The following is a 24203-nucleotide window of genomic DNA, read 5'->3' as shown; positions in this document are numbered from 1 at the left end:
CTCTTACCTCTGTGAAATCCTCAGACTAAAAAAAGAGTGAGTTGTTGTCTCATTCCACCTTATATTCCTCTCTAGTGCTGGGATTAAAGGCATGTACCACCACCACCTGAAATCTATGGCTACCTAGTGTGGTTGTTGGGGTTAAAGGTGTGTGCCACCACTGCCTGGCATGTATGACTGACTAGTGTAGCTAGCTTTGCACTCTGTTCTTCAAGCAAGCTTTATTTTTGTTAACTCATAAATAAAATATCACATCCCATTTTTTGTCCAATATTAATAAAGAAGATTATAATTATAATGTACTTATATTCAATAAGTACAATAACTATATACAATATATATAGGCAATAAGTACATCAATAATGTCTAGTCCATTTGCATTTGGCAAATTCAGAGAAAATATTCCATATCTATGCTATCTTGGTGAGTCTGAAGACTTATACCTACCTAAATTATTTTCTATCATAACTTGCATTACTATCCAAAACTATCTTTGATATCTCTTAACCTTATACACTTTTCACTTCGTTAGTGAATTTCTTCTCTGAGTCTCATAAACAATGAAAACTATAACTATCTAGTCTTCAACTACCAAAGAGACCCGAGAAGGAAATAATTTTTACTGAGTAAGTAGGAAGTATGAGCAAGCAACTTCCGAAAAATGTGAGAAATGAGAAATAGCTGGCTGCCTGGACAATCACCCAAAGTTCTTCTGCAAGGTTGGGGTATCCATCTTCAGTCTAAAGGCCTAGACTATTTGACAGTCTTTCTTTGAAGCAGGATTTTTAAAGAACTGTCCCCGCCTTGTCTTGATAAGGTTTGGCAGTCACTCTTGTGTGTCCTGCTTGTCCAGTTGGGACAGCATACTGTCAGCAGTTGAGGCAAGGGCATTTTCTTGCCCAGTGATTTATTTTTGCCACAAAAGAAAGTAAACTCCATGTGGAATTAATTCAGTGCCTATTGTCTTCTCTGAAGTAGATTGGTGCTGCCAGGAGCAGACATGTCTCATTGTCATAAAAAAAGAACCCATGTTATTAAAACATGTTAAATGGCACATTCTGCAGATCTCTGAAGTGTTTGAAGACAACCTGTCTATTTAAAATATTTGTATCTTTAAAAAAAAATTGGGGCTGGAGAGATGGCTCAATGGTTAAGAGCACTGGCTGCTCTTCCAGAGCAGCAACCACATGGTGGCTCACAACCATCTGTAATGAGATCTGGCGTCCTCCTCTGGCTTGCGGGCATACATAGGGGCAGAATGTTGTATACATAATAAATAAATCTTTTAAAAAAATAAAAATAAAAAAATCTATGTAGGGGCTGGGGAGATGGCTCAGAGGTTAAGGACACTGCCTATGCCTCCAGAGGACCTGAGTTCAATTCCCAGCACCCACATGCAGTTTACAATTGTCTGTAACCCCAGTTCCAGAGGATCTGATACATTTTTTAACAGTCACAGCCTGTAAACAATGACAAATATCCATAACGCACTGAATGACCCAAAACCACCCACACCACCTCTTGGGAAAGTGGGCATTGTATTCTTAAATTTATTTCCTACTGCCTGGAGGCAATAATATCTTTAGGGGATCTTGAAAAGAAAAATTTAGGTTAATTGTCAAGTCCTGGGAGAGGTAGCTGTATGATTTGCTGTCCAGTCCCTGTGTAATGGGAGAGTGCAGGGCTTATCTGAAGTCCTGGTTAGAGTAGTCTATGAGGCTGGGACATCTCAGCTAGTCACCTGGAAAGTGTTCTGAGCAGTTTGTAGTTCAAAGCCAATCTTTAGGTCGTGTTTTTCAGTTTAGCGGTGTTATCATAGTCCTAGAGGAATTTGTCATTGTAGGGCCTGGTCCTCCTTTTGGAGACTTGAACAGTTGTTGTTAGACATGCTCATGCTGAAAACTGATAGAGATGATATTTATACCTTAAGGAGAGCTGTTAAAGAGTCAATAAAAAAACCAAAAGATTATGAGATTAGTGGCAATAAAATAGTCCTTAAGTATCTGTTTTTCTTCTGTCTCATATCAGGTGGCTCTTTTGACATGAGACAGACATTTTGGAATTTAATAAGCATGTTTGGGTTTAGAGAAGGAGACAGCCATATTCCAACTTCAAAGCCAGCTTTAATGTTTAGTTGGGCTGAGACTCTAAAAAGACCAATTGCCTTATATGTCTACAGAAAACAGCAGAAATAAACAAACATTTGGGAAGATTTATGAAATTTTATCCTGTTGGAAATATGATATGCAAACCTATTTTCTCTTTTTCTTGGGACATTTTTTTCTGGATGATTTGTTCTTTTTCTTCAGATGTCTCATTTGTCTAGTGGTCTTTGGATTCCTTAGCTGGATGCCTTTATTTTCCTGATAAGAAAAAAAATACCCTGCCCAATCCTAATTTTGGGAGATTCTCTTTTGGCAAGTTATAACTGATCAAATGAAAAGCATTTGTTAGTATTATAGATTAGTTTAGATTAAATGGTATGCTGATTAATGAACTATCATCTCTTCTAACTAAGAAACATCTCTTGGGCTGGAGAGATGGATCAGAGGTTAACAGCACTGACTGCTCTTCCAGCGGTCCCGAGTTCAATTCCCAGCAACCACATGATGGCTCACAACCATCTGTAATGAGATCTGGTGCCCTCTTCTGGTCTGCAGGCATACATGGAGGCTGAACACTGTGTACATAATAAATTAATCTTTAAAAAAAACAAGAAGCATCTCTTGTTCAAATTGAATCTTTATCAATTTTGCTCATAACCACAGCTTTTCTTCTCCTGTGGAAATAAAAGCAAAACCCCTTCCCCATTGTAACACATGTCCTGGTTTCTATGCTTTTTGTTTTGTTTTGTTTTGTTTTTGGTTTTTGGGTTTTCAAGACAGTATTTCTCTGCAGCTTTGGAGCCTGTTCTGGAACTAGCTCTTGTAGACCAGGCTGGTCTCGAACTCACAAAGATTCACCTGTCTCTGCCTCCCGAGTGCTGGGATTAAAGGCGTGTGTCACCACTGCCCGGCATCTTGGTTTCCATTCTGAGGCCAGTAAATCTTTAAAGTATACTGGCTAATTTAATTTTGTAGTTTTTCTCTATTATTCAATTATTCAATGTCTTTCCACAGCTGTTGCTTCTTTCCCATCATCATTTAGAAGATTCAAAGTTAATAAAGCATCATACAATCTATTTCTGGGAGTATTTATTATCCATTTCTGCTTATTTAACATATCCTTTAGAGTTCAATTTGATCTTTCTATAACTGCCTGGAACTATAGGATTGTGTGGTATACCTGTAATATTCTTTATATTATAATAAGCAAAAAAAACCTGTTTCATTTCTTAGAGAGATATGCTGGAGACATTTTCTGTCTTTATTTGTACAGGTATATTCATGATGGTCATAACTTCTAGCAGATGTGAAAGTACCAAATCAGCCTTTTCTGAACTCAAAGCAGTTGCCTATTGAAAACCTGAATAGGTATCAATGGTGTGGCATACATATTTTAGTTTTCCAAATTATGCAAAATGAAACATATCCATCTGTCAGATTTCATTCCTTTGAGTAGCCTTTGGGTTACTTCCTCCAGGTAATGGTATTTGGTTGTATAAAGAACAAGTAGGACATTTTCTTATAACCTCATTGGCTTGTTGCCATGTGATAGAAAAGTCTTTTTTAAAACTTTTGCTATTGTAGGGCAGTGGCAGCGCATGCCTTTAATCCCAGCACTCAGGAGGCAGAGGCAGGCTGATCTCTGTGAGTTCAAGGCCAGCCTGGTCTACAAGAGCTAGCTCCAGGGCAGGCTCCAAAGCTACAGAGAAACCTAAAAAAACCTTTTGCTATTGACATGATCTTTTTTTTTTATGAAATTCTGAGGCTTTCAGCTTATTTCCAATCAATAATTGATCAATTTCTGCATTACCTTGTGATAGAGGACCTGGCAGACCCATTTGGGATCCAATGTATGTTATGTATATGGGATGATTACTATTCCTGATTATATCTTGTAACTGAATAAATAATAAAGTCAATTTTGTACCATCTGGTATACATTCAGTAGTTTCAATATGCAAAGCAACTTTTTCTATGTACTGTGACTGTCTATAGCCATACCACCCTGAATGTGCCCAATCTCCTCAGTATATTTTGAACTGGTAAATATGTTGAGAGCTTCCTTAAAATACATTAGAATCATGAGAATAGTATATAATTCTGACTTTTGGACAGAATTATTAGGGCTTAGATCCACTTTACTTAAAATTTCTGATTTGTAACCTGCCTTACCTGATTTATTTGTATCAGTGTAGAATGCAGGGGCTCCAGTTATGGGTGTGTCCCATACAATACAAGGAAGAATCCAGTTAGTTCTCTTTATAGGTTGAATTCTCTTGCCTTTGAGATATTTGTTGTTAATCTCTCTCAAAAAATCACTGCACGCTCTTTGCCAAGATTAACTTTTTGCCAATAATTTGTCAATTTCATCATTATTAAAAGGTACTATAATTTCTGCTGGGTCTATTCCTGCTAAATGATGGAGTCTCAATTTTCCTTTTAGAATTAACTCAGAGACATTTTCCATATAAGTTTTTAATTTTTTACTCAGTTTATGTGGTAAAAAGATCCAATCTAAGAAAATATCTTCCCTCTGCATTAAAATTTCTGTAGGGGGTTGGGCAGTGGTGGTGCAGGCCTTTAATCCCAGCACTCAGGGGGCGGAGACAGGCAGATCTCTGTGAATTAGAGGCCAGCCTGGTCTACAAGAGCTAGTTCCAGGACAGGCTCCAAAGCTGCAGAGAAACCTTGTCTCAACTCCACCCCCCCAAAAAATTCCTGTAGGGGGAATGCTTGGAAGGTAATATGACCAAATTCAGTTAAGCTTCTGAGCTACATGATTCACATGTATCTTCTGTAATTTCTCTTCAATTATACTCAATCAGCTGATAACTTCCTGGGACTATGTAAGTCCTTGTCACTAAGGTTTTGTTTAAATTAACCAATTAGGTTTTATCCCAATAGTGAGCCATAGATTAGAAATAGCTCCTAGCAATCTCTGAAACTCATTTAAAGTCTGTAATCAGTCTCTTCTAATTTGAACCTTTGGGGCTCTAATATTTTGTAAATTTATTTTATAGCCTAAATAATTAATAGAATATTCTCTTTGTATTTTTTTTCAGGAACAATCTGTAATCACCAAGAAGGCATTTTTTTTTTACTCCCTCAAACATTTTTTCTAAAATATCTATATTCAAATCAGCTTATAAAGTATCATCCATGTGACGTTGTGGGGAAAAGGGAACACTTCTGCATTACTGGTGGGAATGCAAGCTGGTACATCCCCTTTGGATGTCAGTGTGGCGATTTCTCAGAAAATTAGGAAACAACCTTCCTCAAGACCCAGTAATACTACTTTTGGGTATATATCCAAAGGATGCTCAATCGTGCCACAGGGACATGGGCTCAACTATGTTCATAGCAGCTTTGTTTGTCATAGCTAGAACCTGGAAACAACCTAAATGCCCCTCGATTGAAAAATAGATAAGAAAAATGTGGTATATTTGCACAATGGAGTACTACACAGCAGAAAAATTACAACATCTTGAATTTTGCAGGAAAATGGATGAAGCTAGTAAACATTATTTTGAGTGAGGTAACCCAGACCCAGAAAGACAATTATCACACGTACTCACTCATAGGTGGTTTTTAAACATAAAGCAAAGAAAGCCAGCCGACAAACCACAATCCCAGAGAACTTAGACAACAATGCGGACACTAAGAGAGACTTACATAGATCTAATCTACATGGGAAGTAGAAAGTATAAAAAGACAAGATCTCCTGAGTAAATTGGGATCATGGAGACCTTGAGGGAGGATTGAAGTGGAGAGGGGAGAGGCAGGGAGGGGAGCAGAGAAAAATGTAGCACTCAATAAATATCAATAAAATAAAAAAGCCCACATTAAAAAACATGATGTCATCCATGTAATGGTAAACTATAAATTGAGGAAATTGCTTTTGTAGTATTTCCAATGGCTGACTTACAAAATACTGACACAGGGTGGGACTATTTAACATTCCCTGTGGGAGATCTTCCATTGATGTCTCTTAGGAGGTTTAGAACTATTATAAATAATCACTGTGAAGGCAAATTATTCTCTTTTTCTTGTAAAGGAATAGCAAAAAAAAACCTACAATCTTTTAAATCAATAACTATCAGAGGCTATCCTTTAGGCACTAGAGAAGGCAAAAGTGTAGAGTTTAAAGTGTTGGGGGCTATGAACCCCCAGCCCCTGAATTTCCTGTAGACAGCTTGTTATGCTTGCAGCTGCTCTGATCAAAGCAACTTGTTTTCCTGTGTTTGCAGCTGCTCTGAGAAGGAGACCCTCAGGAGTTTCCGATGGCAGGGGAGTGGTTTCTGGTGGGTTTGACTGGGGCATGGCTATCAGTTAAGGAGCCCTATATAAGCTACCTTGGAACACAAGAAAGGGGGCATTCTTGGGGAATTCAAGGATGACCCGTGTCTCTGTCTGTCTGTGTGTATATTTCAATCTCCAAGGCCCTTGCCCAGCTTACGAATGTCCTGTAGTACAGGCGCCATACTACAGGCGTAGTACCGTAGTACACATAGCAGTCTGGACCATACAATAAAGATCCCATTGGCTGAATCACCTTATTAATAGCTCTTATATCTGTTACCATTTTCCAAATTTCTTTTAAATAGCAAATATGGGAGAATTCCAAGGGCTGGTTGATTCTTCAATATGCTGAGCATTTAGTTGCTCCTGTACCAGCTGTTCTAAAGCCTGCAGTTTCTCTGTTGTTTAAAGGCCATTGCACAAACCATATAGGTTTCTCTGTCAACCATTTTATCAGCAGCTGGTGTGTCCTGTTTTTGTACAACCCGAATGATTGGCGACTGTTTCTTTACAATACCTTCTAATATTTTCCCAGAAACATGTTAATTTATGGTTTGTTTCTAATATGGGGGAATATTAATCTGAATACTCTATTGCTGTAACAAATTACGTCCCCACAAATTTTTTGCTATGTTAACACATGTGACTTTTAATTTTCCTCTCTGTCCTTCCAGCTCTATAAATTTGACTCATCTCACACTGTTTTACCTGGGATAAAGTTCGAATCCCTAAAAGCTGAACATTTACCTCCTGAAGAGGCCAATTTGGATGACAAAATTCTGTTGAAATTGTTACATCCATACATGTGCCTACAAGACCTTCAGTGACAATGTTATTTATTCATATTTTTAATTTTGGCCTTTGTTCATTTATAAAAGTTAACCAAAATACTCGCTTTGTGGTTTTTTTTAATATTTATTCATTTATTATGCATTCAATATCTGCCTGCAGGCCAGAGAGGGCACCAGATCTCATTACAGATGGTTGTGAGCCACCATATGGTTGCTGGGAATTGAACTCAAGACCTTTGGAAGAGCAGGCAATGCTCTTAACTACTGAGCCATCTCTCCAGCCCCCTGTGTTGTTTTTTTTTTGTCTGAATTTTTTGTTCTCTTGTCTATAGTTGTTCTATTACCTACAATAGTACTGTTTCTTTCAACAGACATCAGGATCTTTAATTACTTTGGGACATGACTGAATTGGATTTGGCAAAGTGACTTGTGAAAGGCCCCTCATGGAGTTTCCTGATGGCAAAGGGTTACTTGAATATTCCTTGTTTACCTACATTCATTAGTCCAATGCCTACCTTTGCCACACCTTCCACATAATCCAGAAGGGAGGGGTGTTCTGTTTGGATTATGCTTAGAATAAACATTGTTTCTAGGAATTCCCTGTTTACAGTCCCTTTTAAGGTGTTTTGTTTGCTACAATCTTAACACTTGACATTTGATTTTTCCTTAAACCTCTGGAAATCACCTCTCTGTCCATGCATCACCATGATCATGAGATTCAATATTGGTTTATCCCAGATCCATTCCTCCAAGGGTACTGACCTTGCCTTTCAAGGCCTTATTATCCTTTTGCATTGAGAATTAGCATTTTCAAAAGCCAGAGATTCAATTATCATTTGTCTAGCCTCTGAATTTGTTATCATTCTGTTTACTACTGAAGTCACTCTTTGTAAGAAATCCATGAAGGTTTCCTTTGGGCCCTGTATAACTTTAGTAAATGACTCAATTTTCTTTCCTACTTCTCCAATTCTGTCCCAAGCATTCAAAACTTCTCCACTGCAGAAAGCCAGGGCGTGGTCATCATATAAAGATTGCCTTTCTATAGTAGCATAATCACCTTCTCCAAGAAGTTGATCTTGGGCCAGGCAGTGGTGGCACACACCTTTAATCCCAGCACTCAGGAAGCAGAGACAGGCAGATTTCTCTGATTTTAAGGCCAGTCTGATTTACAGAGTGAGTTCCAGGACAGATGCCAAAGCTACAGAGAAACAAAAAAAAAAAAAGGTGGTCTTAGGAGATTTCCCTACCTCTAGCTTTACTCTGTTGTTCAGTAGTCTTAGCCTCTTCTCTGAACCAGGTACTCCATTGTAATTGTGGACCAGGCTCTAAAACAGCTTTAAACAAGTCTATCCAGTCTTTAGGGATAATTCTATTACAAACTGACCATGAATTTTTTTAAAATTTATTTTTTTTATTTTACATATCAATCCCAGTTCTCCTTCCCTCCCCTTATCCCATTTGCCCCACTTGATCCCACCCCCCAGCTGCTCGTTAGAGAGCATAAGGCCTCCCGTGGAAAGTCAACAATGACTGTCCCATCACTGTATTGAGGCCTGACCAATGCCTCCCCTGAGTCTAGGCTGAAGAAGGTATTTTTTTACATAGGAAATAGGTTTCAAAAAGCCAATTCATGTACTAGGGATAGATCTGAACCCACTGCTAGTGGCATCACAAACTGCCCAGTCCACTGTCAACTGCATTGGGGGGAGTCTAGTTTAGCCCTCTGCAGTCCATAGCTATCAGTCCAGAGTTGGTGAGCTCTCACTAACTCATGTCAGTTGTTTTTGTGGGCTTCCTCATCATGGTCTTAACCCCTTTGCTCATATTACTGCTCCTCCCTCTCTTTGACAGTACTCTGGGAGCTTGGCCTGGTGGTTAACTGTGGATCTCTGCATCTGTTCTCATCAGTTACTGGATGAGGCTTGGCCGTCATGGCAGCTCTCAATCTGATGGCATGGGAGGCCACTTCAGTCCCACCATCCACTGTTAACTTAAGAGTTTTATCTGTGCTCATCCTTGTGTATTCTTGTGCATTTCCCTTGTGCCAGGCTGACCATGAGTTTAACATTTGCTTCCTTGAATCTCCTTAAATTTAATATTGACACAGGAGTCCAATTAGCTCTTACATAGTCTTTATCATTTGGCAATTCCTGTAAGGTTACTGGATATATTAAGGTTGGCTGTTTGAAAACTTTAGACTGTTCCTCTTTAACTTATAATGCAACGCTAAAACTGGTTATCCATTAAATTCCTGTTTGGATTTGAATATCTCTATGATCAGCTTTATTAAGTTTTTCTGAGGCCTGTATCTGTGAGTTTGAAACCAGCCTGGTCTACAGTGCACGTTTCAGGACAGCCAGGGTTACAGAGAAACCTCATCTCAAAACACAAACCTACAATGCAATATCAACAAGAGCTTTTTGGACCAAGCTCAGGTGGCTAGCACTTTTACCCACTGAATCTTGTAGAGTCCTGAGTTCTGGGAATTTAGGCATACAGCACCACACCCAGCTTTCAGCTATTCAAAAGTGAAGCAGAGCTTAGTATACATTATTAATTATTATTATTTTGGTTTATTGAGGCAGAACTTCTCTGTATATCCCTGGCTGTCCTGGAACTCATTTTGTAGACCAGGATGGCCTTCAACATATAGATTTGCCTGCCTCTGCCTCCCAAGTGCTAGGATTAAAGAAGTGTGTCACCAGCACCCAGCTCTTGTGTTTTTGGGAAAGAAAATTCACTATGTGGACCAGAATGGTATTGATATCTGTATCTCCATGCTTCTGCCTCTTCAATGTTTGGCATTAAAGTTGTTCATTATTTTTATTTAAAAAAATTTTAAAATGTGGGGGGCTGGAGAGATGGCTCAGAGTTTAAGAGCTCTTCCAGAGGTCCTGAGTTTAATTCCCAGCAATCACATGGTAGCTCACAATCTGTAATGAGATCTGGGGCCCTTTTCTGGCCTCCAGGTGTACATGCAGGAGGAACACTGTGTACATAATAAATTTAAAATGTGTCTTGGGTGATGTGTCTGTGAGTATTGTATTATGTGCTTTCAGTGATAAAGAGGCCAGAAGAGTTTAAAATGCTTACAAGCTTTCTTGTTGGTCCCTTTTGGTCCTAGGAACTGAATTTGGGTCCCCTGGTCTGTGTCAATGCTCTTAATTACTGAGACATCTCTCTTTCACTACCTACATTTATCCTATCTTTTCCCTTTACTTTCCTTCCTTCTGGCATATCTGTGGGGCTTTCACCATGTAAACAAGGCTGGCTTTTTATTCACAGAGATTTGCCCTGTCAGTGCCTCTTGAGAGCTGGGATTAAAGGTGAGTGACACACCTGGTCCCATTATCTTTTGCTATTATCTGGAAAGATATTACATATATATTACAACCGAAAAGGCAAAGTGTAAAACAATATATAGTATGGTATCATTTAAATATGAGGGACTCAACACTGATTGCTTCTGGGCAGGCACTGAGGACATGTGGGGAAGGCTTTTGCTAATAATTCATACTATATTTTACAAAGGCAAATATTTATTACCTCTGTAATTTGAGATTTTATTTTTATGAGTGTTTGTCTGAATGTATGGCTCTGATTCAGAAGAGGGTGTTAAGATCCCTAAGACAACACTTAGAGACTGTTAGGAGATTCTATGAGGGTGTTGGGAATCAAATCCTGGTTTTCTAGAAGAGCAGTCAGTCTTAACCACTGAACCATCTCTCCAGCTCTGCCTTTGTAATTATTTAAAAACAACAACAACAACAAAAAACTTTCCTCCAGAGGTTCTGAGTTCAATTCCCAGCAACCACATGGTAGCTCACAACAATCTACAATAAGATCTGGTGCCTTCTTCTGGCCTGCAGGTGTACATGCAGGCAGAACATACATCATAAATCTTAAAAAAAAAAAGTACTAAATTGAAAAAGCAAACATATACTTACTGCAAGACCATATATATATGACAAGATAATCTTGAAGTTTAGAATATTTCCTAGTGTATGTGTGTATGTGCACACCCTAGGTTGTAAGTGCTGGAATTCTAGGCATACATATACCACCACACCTAGCTGTGAAGAATCTTTCTTCCAGTCTCTATTCAATTGTCATTTCACCACTGCCCACAATGCCTTCTCCTATGTCCATCACTGATTTATTTTATCCCACATGCTTTAATTATTAGTTATGCTTTGGGACAGGGTCTTGCTATGTAAGCAAGGGGTCTCAAGATCTTTCTTGCGACTGTTGCTGATTATAAACCGGTCCTTAAAATGGGGAGGGAGTATCAGACTCTAAAGGCATTTTTTTAAAAGGATTCTTTTTTTTAAATTTTTTTTTAGATTTATTTATTTATTATGTATCAGTATTCTCAGTATTCTGTCTCCATGTATGCCTGCAGGCCAGAAGAGGGCATCAGATCTCTTTACAGATGGTTGTGAACCACCATGAGGCTTCTGGGAATTGAACTCAGGACCTTTGGAAGAGCAGGCAATGCTCTTAGCCACTGAGCCATCTCTCCAGCCTAAAAGGATTTTTATTTGATATGCATAGGCATTTTACAAGCATGTGTGTCTGTTGTACCATGAGCAGTGAGTGACCTTTGAAGCCAGAAGAGGGTGTCCGGTTCCCTGGAACTGGAGTTACAGATGGTTGAGCTACTGTGAGTGCTGGAAATAGAACCTGGGTCCTCTGGAAGAGGAACTAGCCAATATTCTTTGTCGCTGAGCGCTCTTCCCAGCCTCTCAAAAGGGTTCTTAATGCAGAAAACGTGCAAACCAATGGCACAGATGTTTGGGGGCTCTTGAAAAACCAATGCTACAAAGTCAACTGCAACTGGTAGTGATGGCACACACCGTTGATCCTAGGCAGAGGCAGGAGTGTCTGTTGAGTTTAAGGTTAGCCGATCTACGCAGCGAGTCCAGGTCAGCCATAGAACATTTTGAGAACGTGTCTTAAAAAAAAAAAAAAAAAAAAAAAGCTACTGATGGCTAAGATTCCACAACTAATTTGTTTCACTTCACTGGTTGATCTGAAAAAAAAACAAAAAAACCCCTCACAAACCCAAAGGTTGTTCCCCAGAGCTGCTGCAATGCAGCTCAAGTTAAAGTGGTTTCAGATCCGCGGAAGCGTGCTGGGCAAGCATGGAACCTCGGAACGGACTACAACTCCCACCTTGCTTTGCGCTCCAGACAAGAGTCCTACGCTAGCACGCGAGCCTACCCGCCCCTCCAGCCTCCAGTTACTGTGTATCGCGAGAAGACGGGCCGCTCCGGAGGTAGCGATAACGAGCCTTGGTGGTGGTGGTGGTGGTAGTGGCGGTGGCGGCCGAGAAGGCGGCGGCCATTTTGGTGAGGCCTCGGGAGCAGCGGCGGCGGCGGCGGGGTCGCTGGGAGTAGCGTCTCCTCTTTTTCCAACTTACTGATCGCATCTCCGTGGCGCGACTAGAAGCGGCGGGAGCACGGGGGTGGCTCTAGCGGCGGCCCTTAGGGGGATTTAAAGCGGTGAAGGCGGCGACCAAGAGGGGGCCCTCCCCCCTCCTCGGCGGGAGGGGGGGTGGTGAGCACGCCCCCGAGGACGCAGGTAAGGAGAGGGAGACAAGATGGCGGAGGCTTCCCAGTTCCCCCCTCCCCTGGCGGGTGACTGCGCGCGCATCGCCTCGCGCCTCTTCCCACCTTCCCGGGGTGCTGCGCGCGCACCTTCAGCCGGGGCCCTGAGGCCGGTGAGCGAGGCTGCCGGCGCGCGCCCATAGAGACCAAGGGGAGGGGGTTGTCAGGCCGGGTGGCACCTGGTCTCTGCGCGGCTTCCCTGCCCTCCTGCCCTTCTGCGCACGCGTGCGTGAGCGAGCAAACCCCGAGAGGACGGACCCAGGTGCGCTTCTGCCCGCCCACCAACCTGCCTCCCCTTAGGGGAGCGAGAGGAGGAAGAGTAAAGGGTGCATGAGACGAATAGTCCGGGCGCGTGCCCCCCATACTCCATTTATGAGAGACCAAGGCTTGGCGCTCGAACCCTTCCTTCCTCAGCTTTTAGCGCCCTGTTGGTGTGAGGGCGCCGACGGACGCGGACTTCGGAGTCCCGCGACCTAGTCTTTGGTTTTGGGTTCTGGCGGGAACCCCCCCAGGCCGTGCGCGCCGCCGGCACACTCCGCCTCTAACCGCGCACGCGCGGGCCCCTCCCCCCGCTTGGCGCGCACGTTGGGTGGGGTGGGTGGGCGGGGGCGTGGCTACAGTCTGCGTGGTGAATGCTTGGGCAGAGGTCGGGGGTCATGCTGGGTCACTGTCCTGAGAGGTCTTGGGAGACTGCAGGGAAGACTAAGGTCAAGAGTTCAAGCATCTAGGTTTCGGACTCTCCGGGCCCCGGAATGTGGAGGGTGAAGCCAGGCAGCGCTTCACCCAGACAGGAGTTAACTGGGCAAATACTTCCGGGCCTTGTATAGTTTAACTGCTTGTTTCCGGAGCATGGGTCTCATTGGAGCCTGCCTTATGTCTGCTCTTTGTAAAGTTCTTTGAATGTTCCATCCCGCATGTACAGATTTCGAAGGATCCTTTCCTTGTGACCAACTGTTTTGTTTTTGGAAACTCCACCCTCATTCCTGTTAAGTCCTCACTGAAAAGGCAAACCGGCAGTCGGACATCCAGAAGGCTTTGTGAACTTCTGGATATAACGTTTCTGTCCATCGCTTCAAGTAGTTTAGCTTTTAAAACTTTGTGTTGTTTCGTTTCCTCTCTGCCCTTATTCTTATTCAACCAGAATGTACAACCCTGTGAAATTCTCTACACAAAGCACGATTCTTTTGTTGCCACCACTTTTATCAAAAAAATTATTATTTTGCTTTTGCATGTTTTTGTGAATTTTGGCACATATAGTATGTATGCCACATTCATGCCAGGTGTCCAAACAGGCTAGAAGAGTGTGTTGGAGCCACTGGAATTGGAGTTAAAACTGTTGTGAGCTGCCACATGAGTGCTGGGAACCAAACCCGGAATTCTGCAAGAATAATAAATACTCTGAATCGCTCATACATTTCTCCAGAAATTCCCCCAAGGCCTAGCTGAGCTACAACCAAGATCAATTATTTTTATTTTTCTGAAGCATGAACTTTTCCTACTACTGTTATGCGAGCTGACTTTGGGTGTACATAAGGTCCCGGAAAGCTGGTGTAAGTACTCTTAGACAGGCATTGACAAATGTGGATTGCTTGCTCACTGCTGCTTTTCTCTGCTGTTTTAGGTGTAATTTCCCTCTTTACAGCACGGCACCGTGGAAGTGCAGACTTTCACAGGGGGTGTGGTCTCTGCTCACACAGGTGAGCTCATTTCAGATACAATATTGTGTGCTTGTATTAATAGAGAAACAGTATTTGATAATGAGAGACTAGGTTACTTGTGGATTTTTGCTCAAGTAAACTTCAAATCTTTGCATGTGTTTTCACGGGAGTGTGACGATAATGGTACAACAGTGGAGTCTCAGCACTCCCGGGGAGAGTACTAAGAGTACAGTGTTCTGCAGAGGTTTGTTTTTTTCTTTTGGCATAGGGTCTCTCTGCAGAGCCTTGACTGTCTTGGAACTTACTGTATAGACAGGGCTGGCTTGAAAGTCACAGAAATATGCCTGCCTTAGAGTCCCAGTGCTGAGGTTAAAGGCGTGAGCCAAAAACAACAAAACAAAAAAATAGTTGGGTAATGGTGGCTCATGCCTTTAATCCCAGGTCTCAGGAGGCAGAGGCAGGCGGATCTCTGAATTAGAGGCCAGCCTGATCTATATAGCAAGTTCCAGAACAGGCTCCAAAGCTACAGAGAAACCCTGTCTCGAAAAACCCAAAATAAAGCAAAGGCATGTGCCACCAACCCAGCTTCTTTAGTGTTTTGGAATGAAGCTATCTGGATTTAAGTTCTCCCACCATTTTCTTTCTTCTTTTTTTTTATTTTTAAGGCAAAAAAAAAAAAGCAAAAAAACAGAAACCCTCATATAGTTTAAACTGGCCTGAAGCTGTATAGCTGAGAATAACTGAATAGTTCTGATCCTCTTGCCTCAAGTGTACAGTCATGGCACTCAACTTTATGTGGTTCTAGAGATCGAGTCTTGGGCTTTGTTAGTATGAGTCAAGTATTCTACCAAGTAACCAAGTTCTTAGCCCTGTATTTTCCCCGACCCCCGCCTCAGTTTTTTTTCCTTAGGGGAAGGAATCTCAGTCTGTAACCCAAACTGACTTCGAATTCATAGCAATCCTCCTGCATTAGCCCCTAAGTGCTGAGATTATAGGTATGAACCACCACACCTAATAAATATCATCCGCCACGCATGCTCAGTTTTTTGAAACAGGATTTCTCTGTGTAGCACTGGCTGTACTGGATCTCACTCTGTAGACCTGGCTGGCCTTAAACTCACAGAGATCCAAACCTCTACCTCTGGAGTGCTGGATTCAAACAATCTTCTTCATCCTATGTCGCAAATATGTTCTACCTCTTCTAGCTAAGCAAGTACTTCCAAGTATTTGACACATAGTAAATGCTCGAAGAACATGGGTCTCTCTACTCACTGTTGTGTAACCAGGGGTGACCTTGAACTCCTGATCTTTCTGCCTCTACCTCCCAAGCTTGAGATTGAAGGTATATGCCACCGTGTTAGTTTTATGCTTTGTTGGGGGATTGAACCCATGTTTTACTTGTGCTGTGTAACAAACTGAGCTACCTCGTGATCCCAAGAAACAGTTCAACTTTTTGGAGGCTGAGACAGGAGGATAGTAAGTCCCAGACCAGCCTGTATGGTGTAGTAAGACCCTATTTGTCTTAAAACAAACAAACAAACAAAAAAAACAAACAACTTTTAATAGCCGTTAATTTTATTTTTACTATTTTTTTAAAATCCAACTGTAGGTGCTCCAGAGGTTGGTGGACCTGAGCGGAGGCTGGGACGCCCTGGTGGGCCCCGGGCCCTGGAAGGCAGGTCCCGGTGGCTGGTGGCCCAGAATGAGGCCAGCTCCCAGCATGCCCTGCAGCCGGACACCAGCCCCTCGGCCTGCAGCAGTGGTGATAATAACCCAGTCATTCTTCAGGCATCCAGCAAGGAGCCTGGGAGTGGGACCATGCAGAGCAGCCCCTCCCCTGCTCATCCTCAGCTCCCAATCCTACAGACACAGGTTTGAAAGTGGGGAGGGTTCTTTTGCTCATTCTCTGTGGACTAATGGACTAATGATTTTGAGACAGAAATGGTTTTACAGGTCTTATTACCTGCCTGAGGAGTCAAGCTTGGATTCTTTAGTTTTCAGATAGATTGGACTGTAACATGTCAAGCCTGTTAGATACTTTTTTTTTGTTTTGTTTTGTTTTTCAAGACAGAGGTTCTCTATGTAACAGTCCTGGCTCTCCTGGAACTCACTCTGTACCAGGCTGGCCTCAAACTCAGAGATTCTCCTGCCTCTGCCTCCCAAGTGCTGGGGTTAAAGGCATGCTCCACCACTGCCTGGCTTAATTTATTTTTTTTTAAGACAGAGTTTATCTGTGTACTGTCCTGGAACTCTGAAGACCAGGATGGCCCTGAACTTGGGTCCATTTGTCCCTGCCTCCTAAGGGCTGAAATTAAAGGCATGTGCCACCATCCCTAGCTTTAGAGATGTACTTTCTGCTTCACATAATAATAATGTAGGTTTCTAAGGGTGCAGATCTTGAAGGGTGTGGTGGCACATGCCTTTAATCATAGCAATCAGAGGCAGAAACAAGCAGATTTCTATGAGATCAATGTCAATCTGGTCTACTTAGCGCATCTCAGACCAGTTAAGAGTACATGCATTGTGATTCTCTGTCTTTTAAAAAAGAAAAGAAGAAAGAAAGGAAAGGAAAGAAAAGACGTAGGTCTTTCTTACCTTAGAGTGGTTGAATTAGGATAGACTGGAAATGGAGGCAGGAAAAATGCTGCTAAGACTGTAGGCTCTGAGAATAGTTAAACTTCATTTGGAACTAGAACAGGGTAAACCTTAAATGAGGCATTATTTCTTTCCTCATACTGTGGGAGTGTGGAGTTGGGGTGTTTTTTAAATTAATTAGCTCTACATTTGTATTTAATAGGCTTTTCCCTCTTAATAAGACAGAGGTTCTTGTGGAGCTGGGGGTTTAACTTAATTGGTACAGTGCTTGTCATGCACAAGGCTTAGAGTTTGGCCCTGAGTTGGTTCCTAGTACTATATATGCCATGTATGGTGACATACTTGTAATTCTAGCACTTTGAAAGATGGAAGCAGAATGATTCAGAAGTTTGAGGTCCTTCTCAGCTACGTAAGGAGTTACAGGTTCACCTGAAGTACATGTGGCCTTATCTAAGAAAGGAGAGGGAGTTGGCAGTTTCCTTATGTACCCCAGCCTCCTGAATCCTAGGATTGTAGACCTGTACCAGGAAGGTAGCTCAATTGATAGTTTGTTCATTTATTGTACTGACCTTTGAACTTAGGGCCTGTGCATGCTAAGGCAAACTTTATAATTGAACCATATCCCTTTGGGCTTTCAAATTCGTTGCTGGGAGTTCAGTGCATAGCCTTGCACAGTCCAGGTACATAAGCATTCTGTCATTGCTCCAATGAATTTGATACTTAGAATTTTTCTTCGCTTCTGGAAAATTTTGATACGTAGTCTTTAAGCATTTAGCTGGAGTAGGAATTTGAAGCACTCTGAGACTTTCTGTTTTGTAGTGAATTTCATGAGTGAGTTCATTTTCCCTATTAGGACTTTGTTTTTTAAGACAGGTTTTCTCTGTGTAGCCCTGGCTATTCTGGAACTCAGTCTGTAGACCAGTCTGGCCTTGAACGCAGAGATCTGCCTGCCTCTGCCTCCTGAGTGCTAGGACATTGTTTTCAATTGTTGCTTTTATGGTCAATACTGTGTAAAGTAATATATGGATATTTGAAAGTGGTGTTTAGTTCCATCCCCTGCATCTTCAGTGAAGAGGTTTAAGGGGATTTTTTTTTCCTATTATTTGAAGTTATTTTAAATTTATTACATAGGTGGATCCTTAGTTTATGTGAGTAAAATCAAGGTTCCCCAGGTGGTGGTTGTGCATGCCTTTAATCCCAGCACTTGGGAAGCGGCAGGCGAATCTTTGAGTTTGAAGACAACCTGGTCTACAGAGCAAGTTCCAGGACAGCCAAGGAAGGCTACACTTCTTCTCTCAACACCACTCCCCCCCCCCAAAAAAAAAATCAAGGTTCTAAAAGAACCATTAAATTTGAAATCATAGCATTCTTTTGATCGCAACACTCATGAAGTACAGACAGGCCCACCTCTGTTAGTCTCTGTAGTGAGACTGTCTCATGGGTTAAAGAAAAAAAGAAATCATGCCTTCTATCTTGTAAAACAAGTTTTTGTGTTTGAGAGCTATACATCTAACCCTGTAGTAGCAGTCTTGAATACAGGTAGTTGTGTGTATCAGCATGTATATCTTACATGTTAGATATTTACTAGAAATTGGACTCTACCATTTTAATTACTTTGTTTTAAAAAATAAAAACAAAAGGCCTTTATTTCCAAGCCTGGTGTGGTGGCACTAGCTTTTTGACCCAGAATTTGGGAGGTGGATTGTAAATCCTAGACCAGACTGGACTACATAGTGAGACCTTATCTTCTGCTGTAACAGCTTCCCTCCTTCATCATCATCATCATATCCCCTCTCCCAAGAAAACAAACCAACAAAGTGTTTGCGTTGATTAAAAATGAGACTAATACAGTTTTTTTGTGTGTGTGAAGTGGAATAGAAAAATGTACTTAAAACATTTAGCACAATGCTTAGCATCCTTTTTCTCCATCATTTTCCCCTTTTCTAGATGGTGTCGGACGGCATGACAGGCAGCAATCCTGTGTCCCCTGCCTCATCTAGTTCTCCAGCTTCTAGTGGGGCAGGTGGCATCTCCCCCCAACATATAGCTCAAGATTCCTCTCTGGATGGACCTCCAGGCCCTCCAGATGGTACCACAGTTCCTCTGGAGGGGTTCAGCTTATCCCAGGCTGCTGACCTAATCAACAAGGGCCCAAAGTGGGAGAAGAGCCATGCAGAAATCGCAGAGCAAGCTAAACATGTATGTATTGGGAAGAAAGACCAATGAAGATTCATGGGAATTGTCTGACTTAATTCTATTATCCCATGGATATTTTATGTGTCTTTGTTTTTAGCTATAAGTTAAGGGTGTGAATTCCTTTTTTGTCTTGAGTATATTGCTTGAAGAAAACCAACCCCTCTCTTCCTCCTTCCCTTTCTTTGAGGGCTGGGGAAATGGTTCTGTATTTTTGAGCACTAGTTAGTCTTCCAGAGGACCTGGGTTCCATTCCCAGTACCCACATGGTAGCTTGTAACTGTTTTTAGCTCCAGTTCTAAGGGGATCCAGTTCTCTCTTGTGCACCAGGCAATCAAGTGGTGTTCAAACATACTTCCTGGCAAAACATTCATACAGGAAAGAAAGGAACCAACCTTCCTTCTTTCTTTCAGACTAAACTGAGGTCTCATATATGCTAGACAAGTGTTCGCTTTTTTAAAAGGTTAATTAGTGTAATTTTTTGTGTATATGAGTATTTTGCCTACATGTATGTATATACTACATTCATGCCTGGTACTCCTGGTGTTCAGAAGAGGACATCAGATCCTCTGGAACTGGGAGTTAGAGCCGCTGTGATGGTGAGTATCAAACTCATGTCTTCTGCATGAACAATTGCTCTTAACCACTGAACCATCTTTCCAGCTATAGGCAAGTTTTTATTTTTCAGAACAGGAGAGTCTGTTAAGTTTACTCTCAGACTTTGTTTTCTTTTCACACTCCTGGGGACTGAACTCAAGCCTTTACGCATACTAGGCAAGTTCTCTACCACCAAGCTGTGCCCTGAGTGCTGTTACCAGACTTAAAGTAAGAATTAATAGGTGTGTTGGCTCTCACTTTTCATCCTTACAGTAGGAGGTGGAAAAAGGAGGCTTGTGAGTTCAAGGTCAGCCTAACTTTCCCAGGCTGATGTCTTTTTTTTTTTTTTTTTTTAAAAGTAAATAATTGAAAAAATTAGGCTGGGTGTTGACGGCACATACCTTGAATTCCAGCACTCACGAGGCAGAGGCGGGTAGATTTCTCTGAGTCCCAGGATAGCCAGGGATACACAGAGAAAGCCTGTTTCAAAATACCAAGAAAATTTAAAAATTTATTTAAGTAGATGAGGTAGCTCATACTTCTATGTCTAGAACTCTGGGGTGATAATGCAGAATTGGAAAGTTTGAACCAATTTAGACTACAGAGTGAGATATTATCTCAAAGAAAGCAAAAAGTCAAAACAAAAAACCTTCTACTAATGTAAATAAAGGAATTAGACACTGAATTACTTGTTGTGATGGTATTCAAATTTATTGTTTCCTATTTATATTCAGTCTGTAGCCTGTTAAATTTCTGTAAATGCATGTAATTACATCTGGGAGCTCAGTAAAAATATATATCCCCAGATTCCCTTCCGGCCTATGCATTTAAACTTTGGTTTGGTGTCCATTAACCTTTTTATTTCCTTTTTGTTTTTTGTGTCAGGGTTCTCTTTGTATCTCTAGCTGTGCTGAAACTTGCTCTGTAGACCAGGCTGGCCTCGAATTCACAAGAATCATCCTGCCTCTGCCTCCCGAGTGCTGGGACTAAAGGCGCACACCACATTGCCCAGCCTTATTCTTTCAGTTATTATTTACTTTGTTCACTCACGTACATGATGGGAGGGGGGGCTTGCATGCTGTGTCACACACGTGTTGGTGAAGAGGACAATTTTGTAGAGTTAATTTTCTACCTTTACTTGGGCTCTGGCGATAAAACTAAGGTCATCAGATTTGGATAGCCATGCTGTAGTGATTTCAGTGTGCCCTGATCCTGTACATACACACAAACTTGTCATTTTCCTAGTCTGACTTCTCTTTGTGACTAAGGATGACCTTGAACTCCTGATCCTCTTTGTTGTCTGCCTCTTTCCTGCCTCTCTTTTCTTTCCTTTTCTTTTTTTTTCTTTCTTTCTTTCAATATTTATTTACTTGTTACATATACAGTGTTAGCTGCATGTATATCTGCCGAACAGAAGTGGGCACCAGTTCTCATGGGTAGTGGTGAGCCACCATGTGGTTGCTGGGAATCAAATTCAGGACCTCTGGAAAAACAGACAGTGCTCTTAACCTCTGTGCCGACTCTACAACCCTCTTTGGTCCTTTTCTGTTTGTTTTGTTTGATTTTGATTGATACAGGATCTTTATTCTGGTTCAGGCTGCCATAAATCTAGAACTAAGTATATAACTCCTTGTGGCCCACTCATCTCAGCACCCAAAGTGGTGGGATTATAGTTGTTAACACACCTGATTTAGTCTAAATTTTTTTTAAAGATTTATTTATTTATTTATTTATGCAGTATCCTGCCTGTAGGTCAGAAGAAGGCACCAGATCTCATTACAGATGGTTGTGAGCCACCACGTGGTTGCTGGGAATTGAACTCAGGACCTTTGGAAGAACAGTCAGTGCTCTTAACCACTGAGCCATCTCTCCAGCCCTTAGTCTAAATTTTTTAAAGCTACTTGTTAAAACAATTTTTTTTCAAAAAAATTTAATGTTCTTAATGAGAAATTTAATGAATTGCAAAAGCTTTTAGTAAAAATAAGAGCTTTTTGTTATTGGTAGCTCCTGTTAATCTAATTGCATGTATCTTCAGTGTTTTCCCATAAAATAAGATTTTCTAAAATTATTTTGTGTGACCTGTACCCCATCTGCTATTTTTCTGGTTATCCCTCCATGGTGGAGATTAAATAGAGAGCATTATGCCTGCTAACTATAACTGTTGCTCTGTCTCCAAAATAGTCTTCTTTTTTAAAAAATAAATATACCTGGGCTGTGGTGGTGCACGCTTTTAATCCCAGTTTTTAATCTGGAGGCAGAGGAAAGCGGATTTCTGTGAGTTTGAGGCCAGCCTGGTCTACAGAATAAGGTCTAGGACAGCCAAGGCTACACAGAGAAGCTGTCTCGATAAACAATAGCAACAACAAAATGTGTATAGGTATTTGTGTGTGTGTACACACTTGCATGTGGAAATCAGATGTCAACATTTAATTGCTTCTTGTTTCTGTTTTCTTTAAAACAGGGTCTCAGAATGTAGCCCTGATTGGTTTGGAAGTTGCTATGCAGAATAGGTTAGCCTGGAACTCAAAGAAATCCTCCAACTTCTGTCTCCCAAGGTCTGGGATTAAAGGCATGCGTCAACATACTACGCTTCCTAGACTTGTTTTTGATTGCCAGTTCTTTCTTAGCTGTACGATCTCAGAAAACACATTTGATTTTCCAGATATTCCCCATACCACCTGCCAACAGAATCCTTGTAGAATTTGTAGGAGCATAAAACAGTCCATTCAGGGGTCAGAAATTCAACCATAGCAGTGAGTTCGCTTGTATGTCCAGGAAGTCTTGATCAATATCGTTACCCCTCATTAGGAAGCTGAAATTGAAACTCGGATTGCTGAACTTCGAAAGGAGGGATTTTGGTCTTTGAAAAGACTACCTAAAGTACCAGAGCCTCCCCGCCCTAAAGGCCATTGGGACTATCTCTGTGAAGAAATGCAGTGGCTTTCTGCTGACTTTGCTCAGGAGCGCCGATGGAAGCGAGGTGTGGCCCGGAAGGTATGTCCTGTTTGCTCTATTATCCATATATTTTTCAGGTGTGCCTTTGAAACCTTAATAGTTAGCCATGTGGTGGTGGCTGCACACACTTTTAATCTTAGCACTAAGGACATAGAGGCAGGAAATCTGTAAATTTGAGGCCAGCTTGGTCTACAGAACAAGTTTCAGGACAGCAAGGGCTATACCAAAAAACTGTGTCTTGACCCCCCCCCCCCCCCGCCCACATCCTCCTGGCCAAAAAAAAAAAAAAGAAAAAGAAAGAAAGAAAGAAAGAAAGAAAGAAACTTTAATGGGTGAATTACTTAGAAGGTGAAAGGTAACAAGATGAAATTATAAATCCCTTCTTGGTGTTTTCTGCATTTAAAGGCAGTCTTTAACATCTGTGTTTTTTTACCCATGATTGTCTTTGATTGAGTGGATAAGGAGATTTAGCTTGAGTGATCTTATCCTGGGTATTTATTCTATAGGTGGTACGTATGGTAATCCGACACCACGAAGAGCAGCGACAAAAAGAGGAACGAGCTCGGAGAGAAGAGCAGGCCAAGCTTCGCCGAATTGCTTCTACCATGGCCAAGGATGTTAGGCAGTTCTGGAGCAATGTGGAGAAGGTGAGCAGTGAGGTTGGCCAAAAGGAGATGGCCTTGACTAGGTTAGAGGGAGGCATGTTGATAGGACTGACCAGAGTTTACTGAAGAACTCAACATTGCAATTCCAGTTCTTTATGATATTTCCCTATATATTGGACCTTTCCACCACGGAATGTCCTAAGGAAGAAGGAATTCTTGGCTTCCCTTTCCTCAGTTTAAACTTTGAGTAGCATCCAGCGATCTGTTTTATGTGTCAAAATATATGTTGTGCCTTTGGGGATGAGTAGGACTCCTTGACTCCTAGACCATTTACTCTTTGTAGGGTGGTAGTATGTTTGTGTAGTATGTTTTTTCCAAGATATGTTTGCTGTTTACCTGCCTATGCCACTGAAGTTTCTTCTGCTTATATGTTAAGTTGTAATTATCTTTGAAGCCCTTCTCTCCTTTTTTGTGTTTGTGATTGGTTCTAGGACTCTCCATTGGTATCTGATCTGGAAATGCTCAAGTCCAGTATATAAAATGCATATAACATATGAGCAGATAATTGTGGAATTTTAAATATTTCTAGATCATTTGTGATGCATATTTTGGTATAAAATTACTACATAAATAGTTGTCATGCTGTATTATTTGAGATAGGTATATATCTGCATTTCACAGGTTGACTTTTTTTCTTCCAGTTCTGAGACAGGGTGTCATGTAACTCACGTTGGCCTCAAATTTGATGTGTACCTAATGATAACCTTGAACTCCCGATCCTTCCCTCTTCTAAGTA

The 24203-nt window shown here is 41.4% G+C and overlaps 1 protein-coding gene and 1 long non-coding RNA gene across 8 annotated transcripts in view; one reads left to right on the top strand and one right to left on the bottom strand.

Annotated features, from left to right (window-relative positions):
* Window positions 1-11449: 11449 nt before the first annotated feature.
* Window positions 11450-13380, bottom strand: LOC146893472 (uncharacterized). 2 transcript variants are annotated; one of them, XR_015738427.1, is made up of 2 exons: window positions 13091-13380; window positions 11450-12680 (listed from the first exon to the last, which is right to left on the bottom strand). It is a non-coding gene; the product is annotated as an uncharacterized LOC146893472 (long non-coding RNA). The 2 variants fall into 2 exon arrangements; XR_015003096.2 differs by lacking the exon at window positions 13091-13380 and adding an exon at window positions 12895-13003.
* Window positions 12640-24203, top strand: part of Srcap (Snf2 related CREBBP activator protein) — a 49747-nt gene continuing 38183 nt past the window's right edge. For 5 of the 6 annotated variants that reach the window (XM_085693134.2, XM_048455012.3, XM_048455013.3 and 2 more), the window contains exons 1-6: window positions 12640-12778; window positions 14426-14501; window positions 16072-16334; window positions 19005-19256; window positions 22656-22841; window positions 23309-23449. In XM_085693134.2, coding sequence (XP_085549260.2) covers window positions 16281-16334; window positions 19005-19256; window positions 22656-22841; window positions 23309-23449 — 633 coding nt within the window. In that variant the 5' untranslated portion in view covers window positions 12640-12778; window positions 14426-14501; window positions 16072-16280. Of the gene's footprint in view, window positions 12779-12931; window positions 13067-14425; window positions 14502-16071; window positions 16335-19004; window positions 19257-22655; window positions 22842-23308; window positions 23450-24203 lie in introns of those variants that run through there. The other variant, XM_085693133.2, reaches the window with a different exon arrangement.

Source organism: Myodes glareolus, chromosome 7 (genome assembly GCF_982192425.1).
Source record: "Myodes glareolus chromosome 7, mMyoGla1.1, whole genome shotgun sequence".
NCBI classification, from domain to species: Eukaryota; Metazoa; Chordata; class Mammalia; order Rodentia; family Cricetidae; genus Myodes; species Myodes glareolus.
This window is presented reverse-complemented; position numbering and strand designations above follow the sequence as displayed.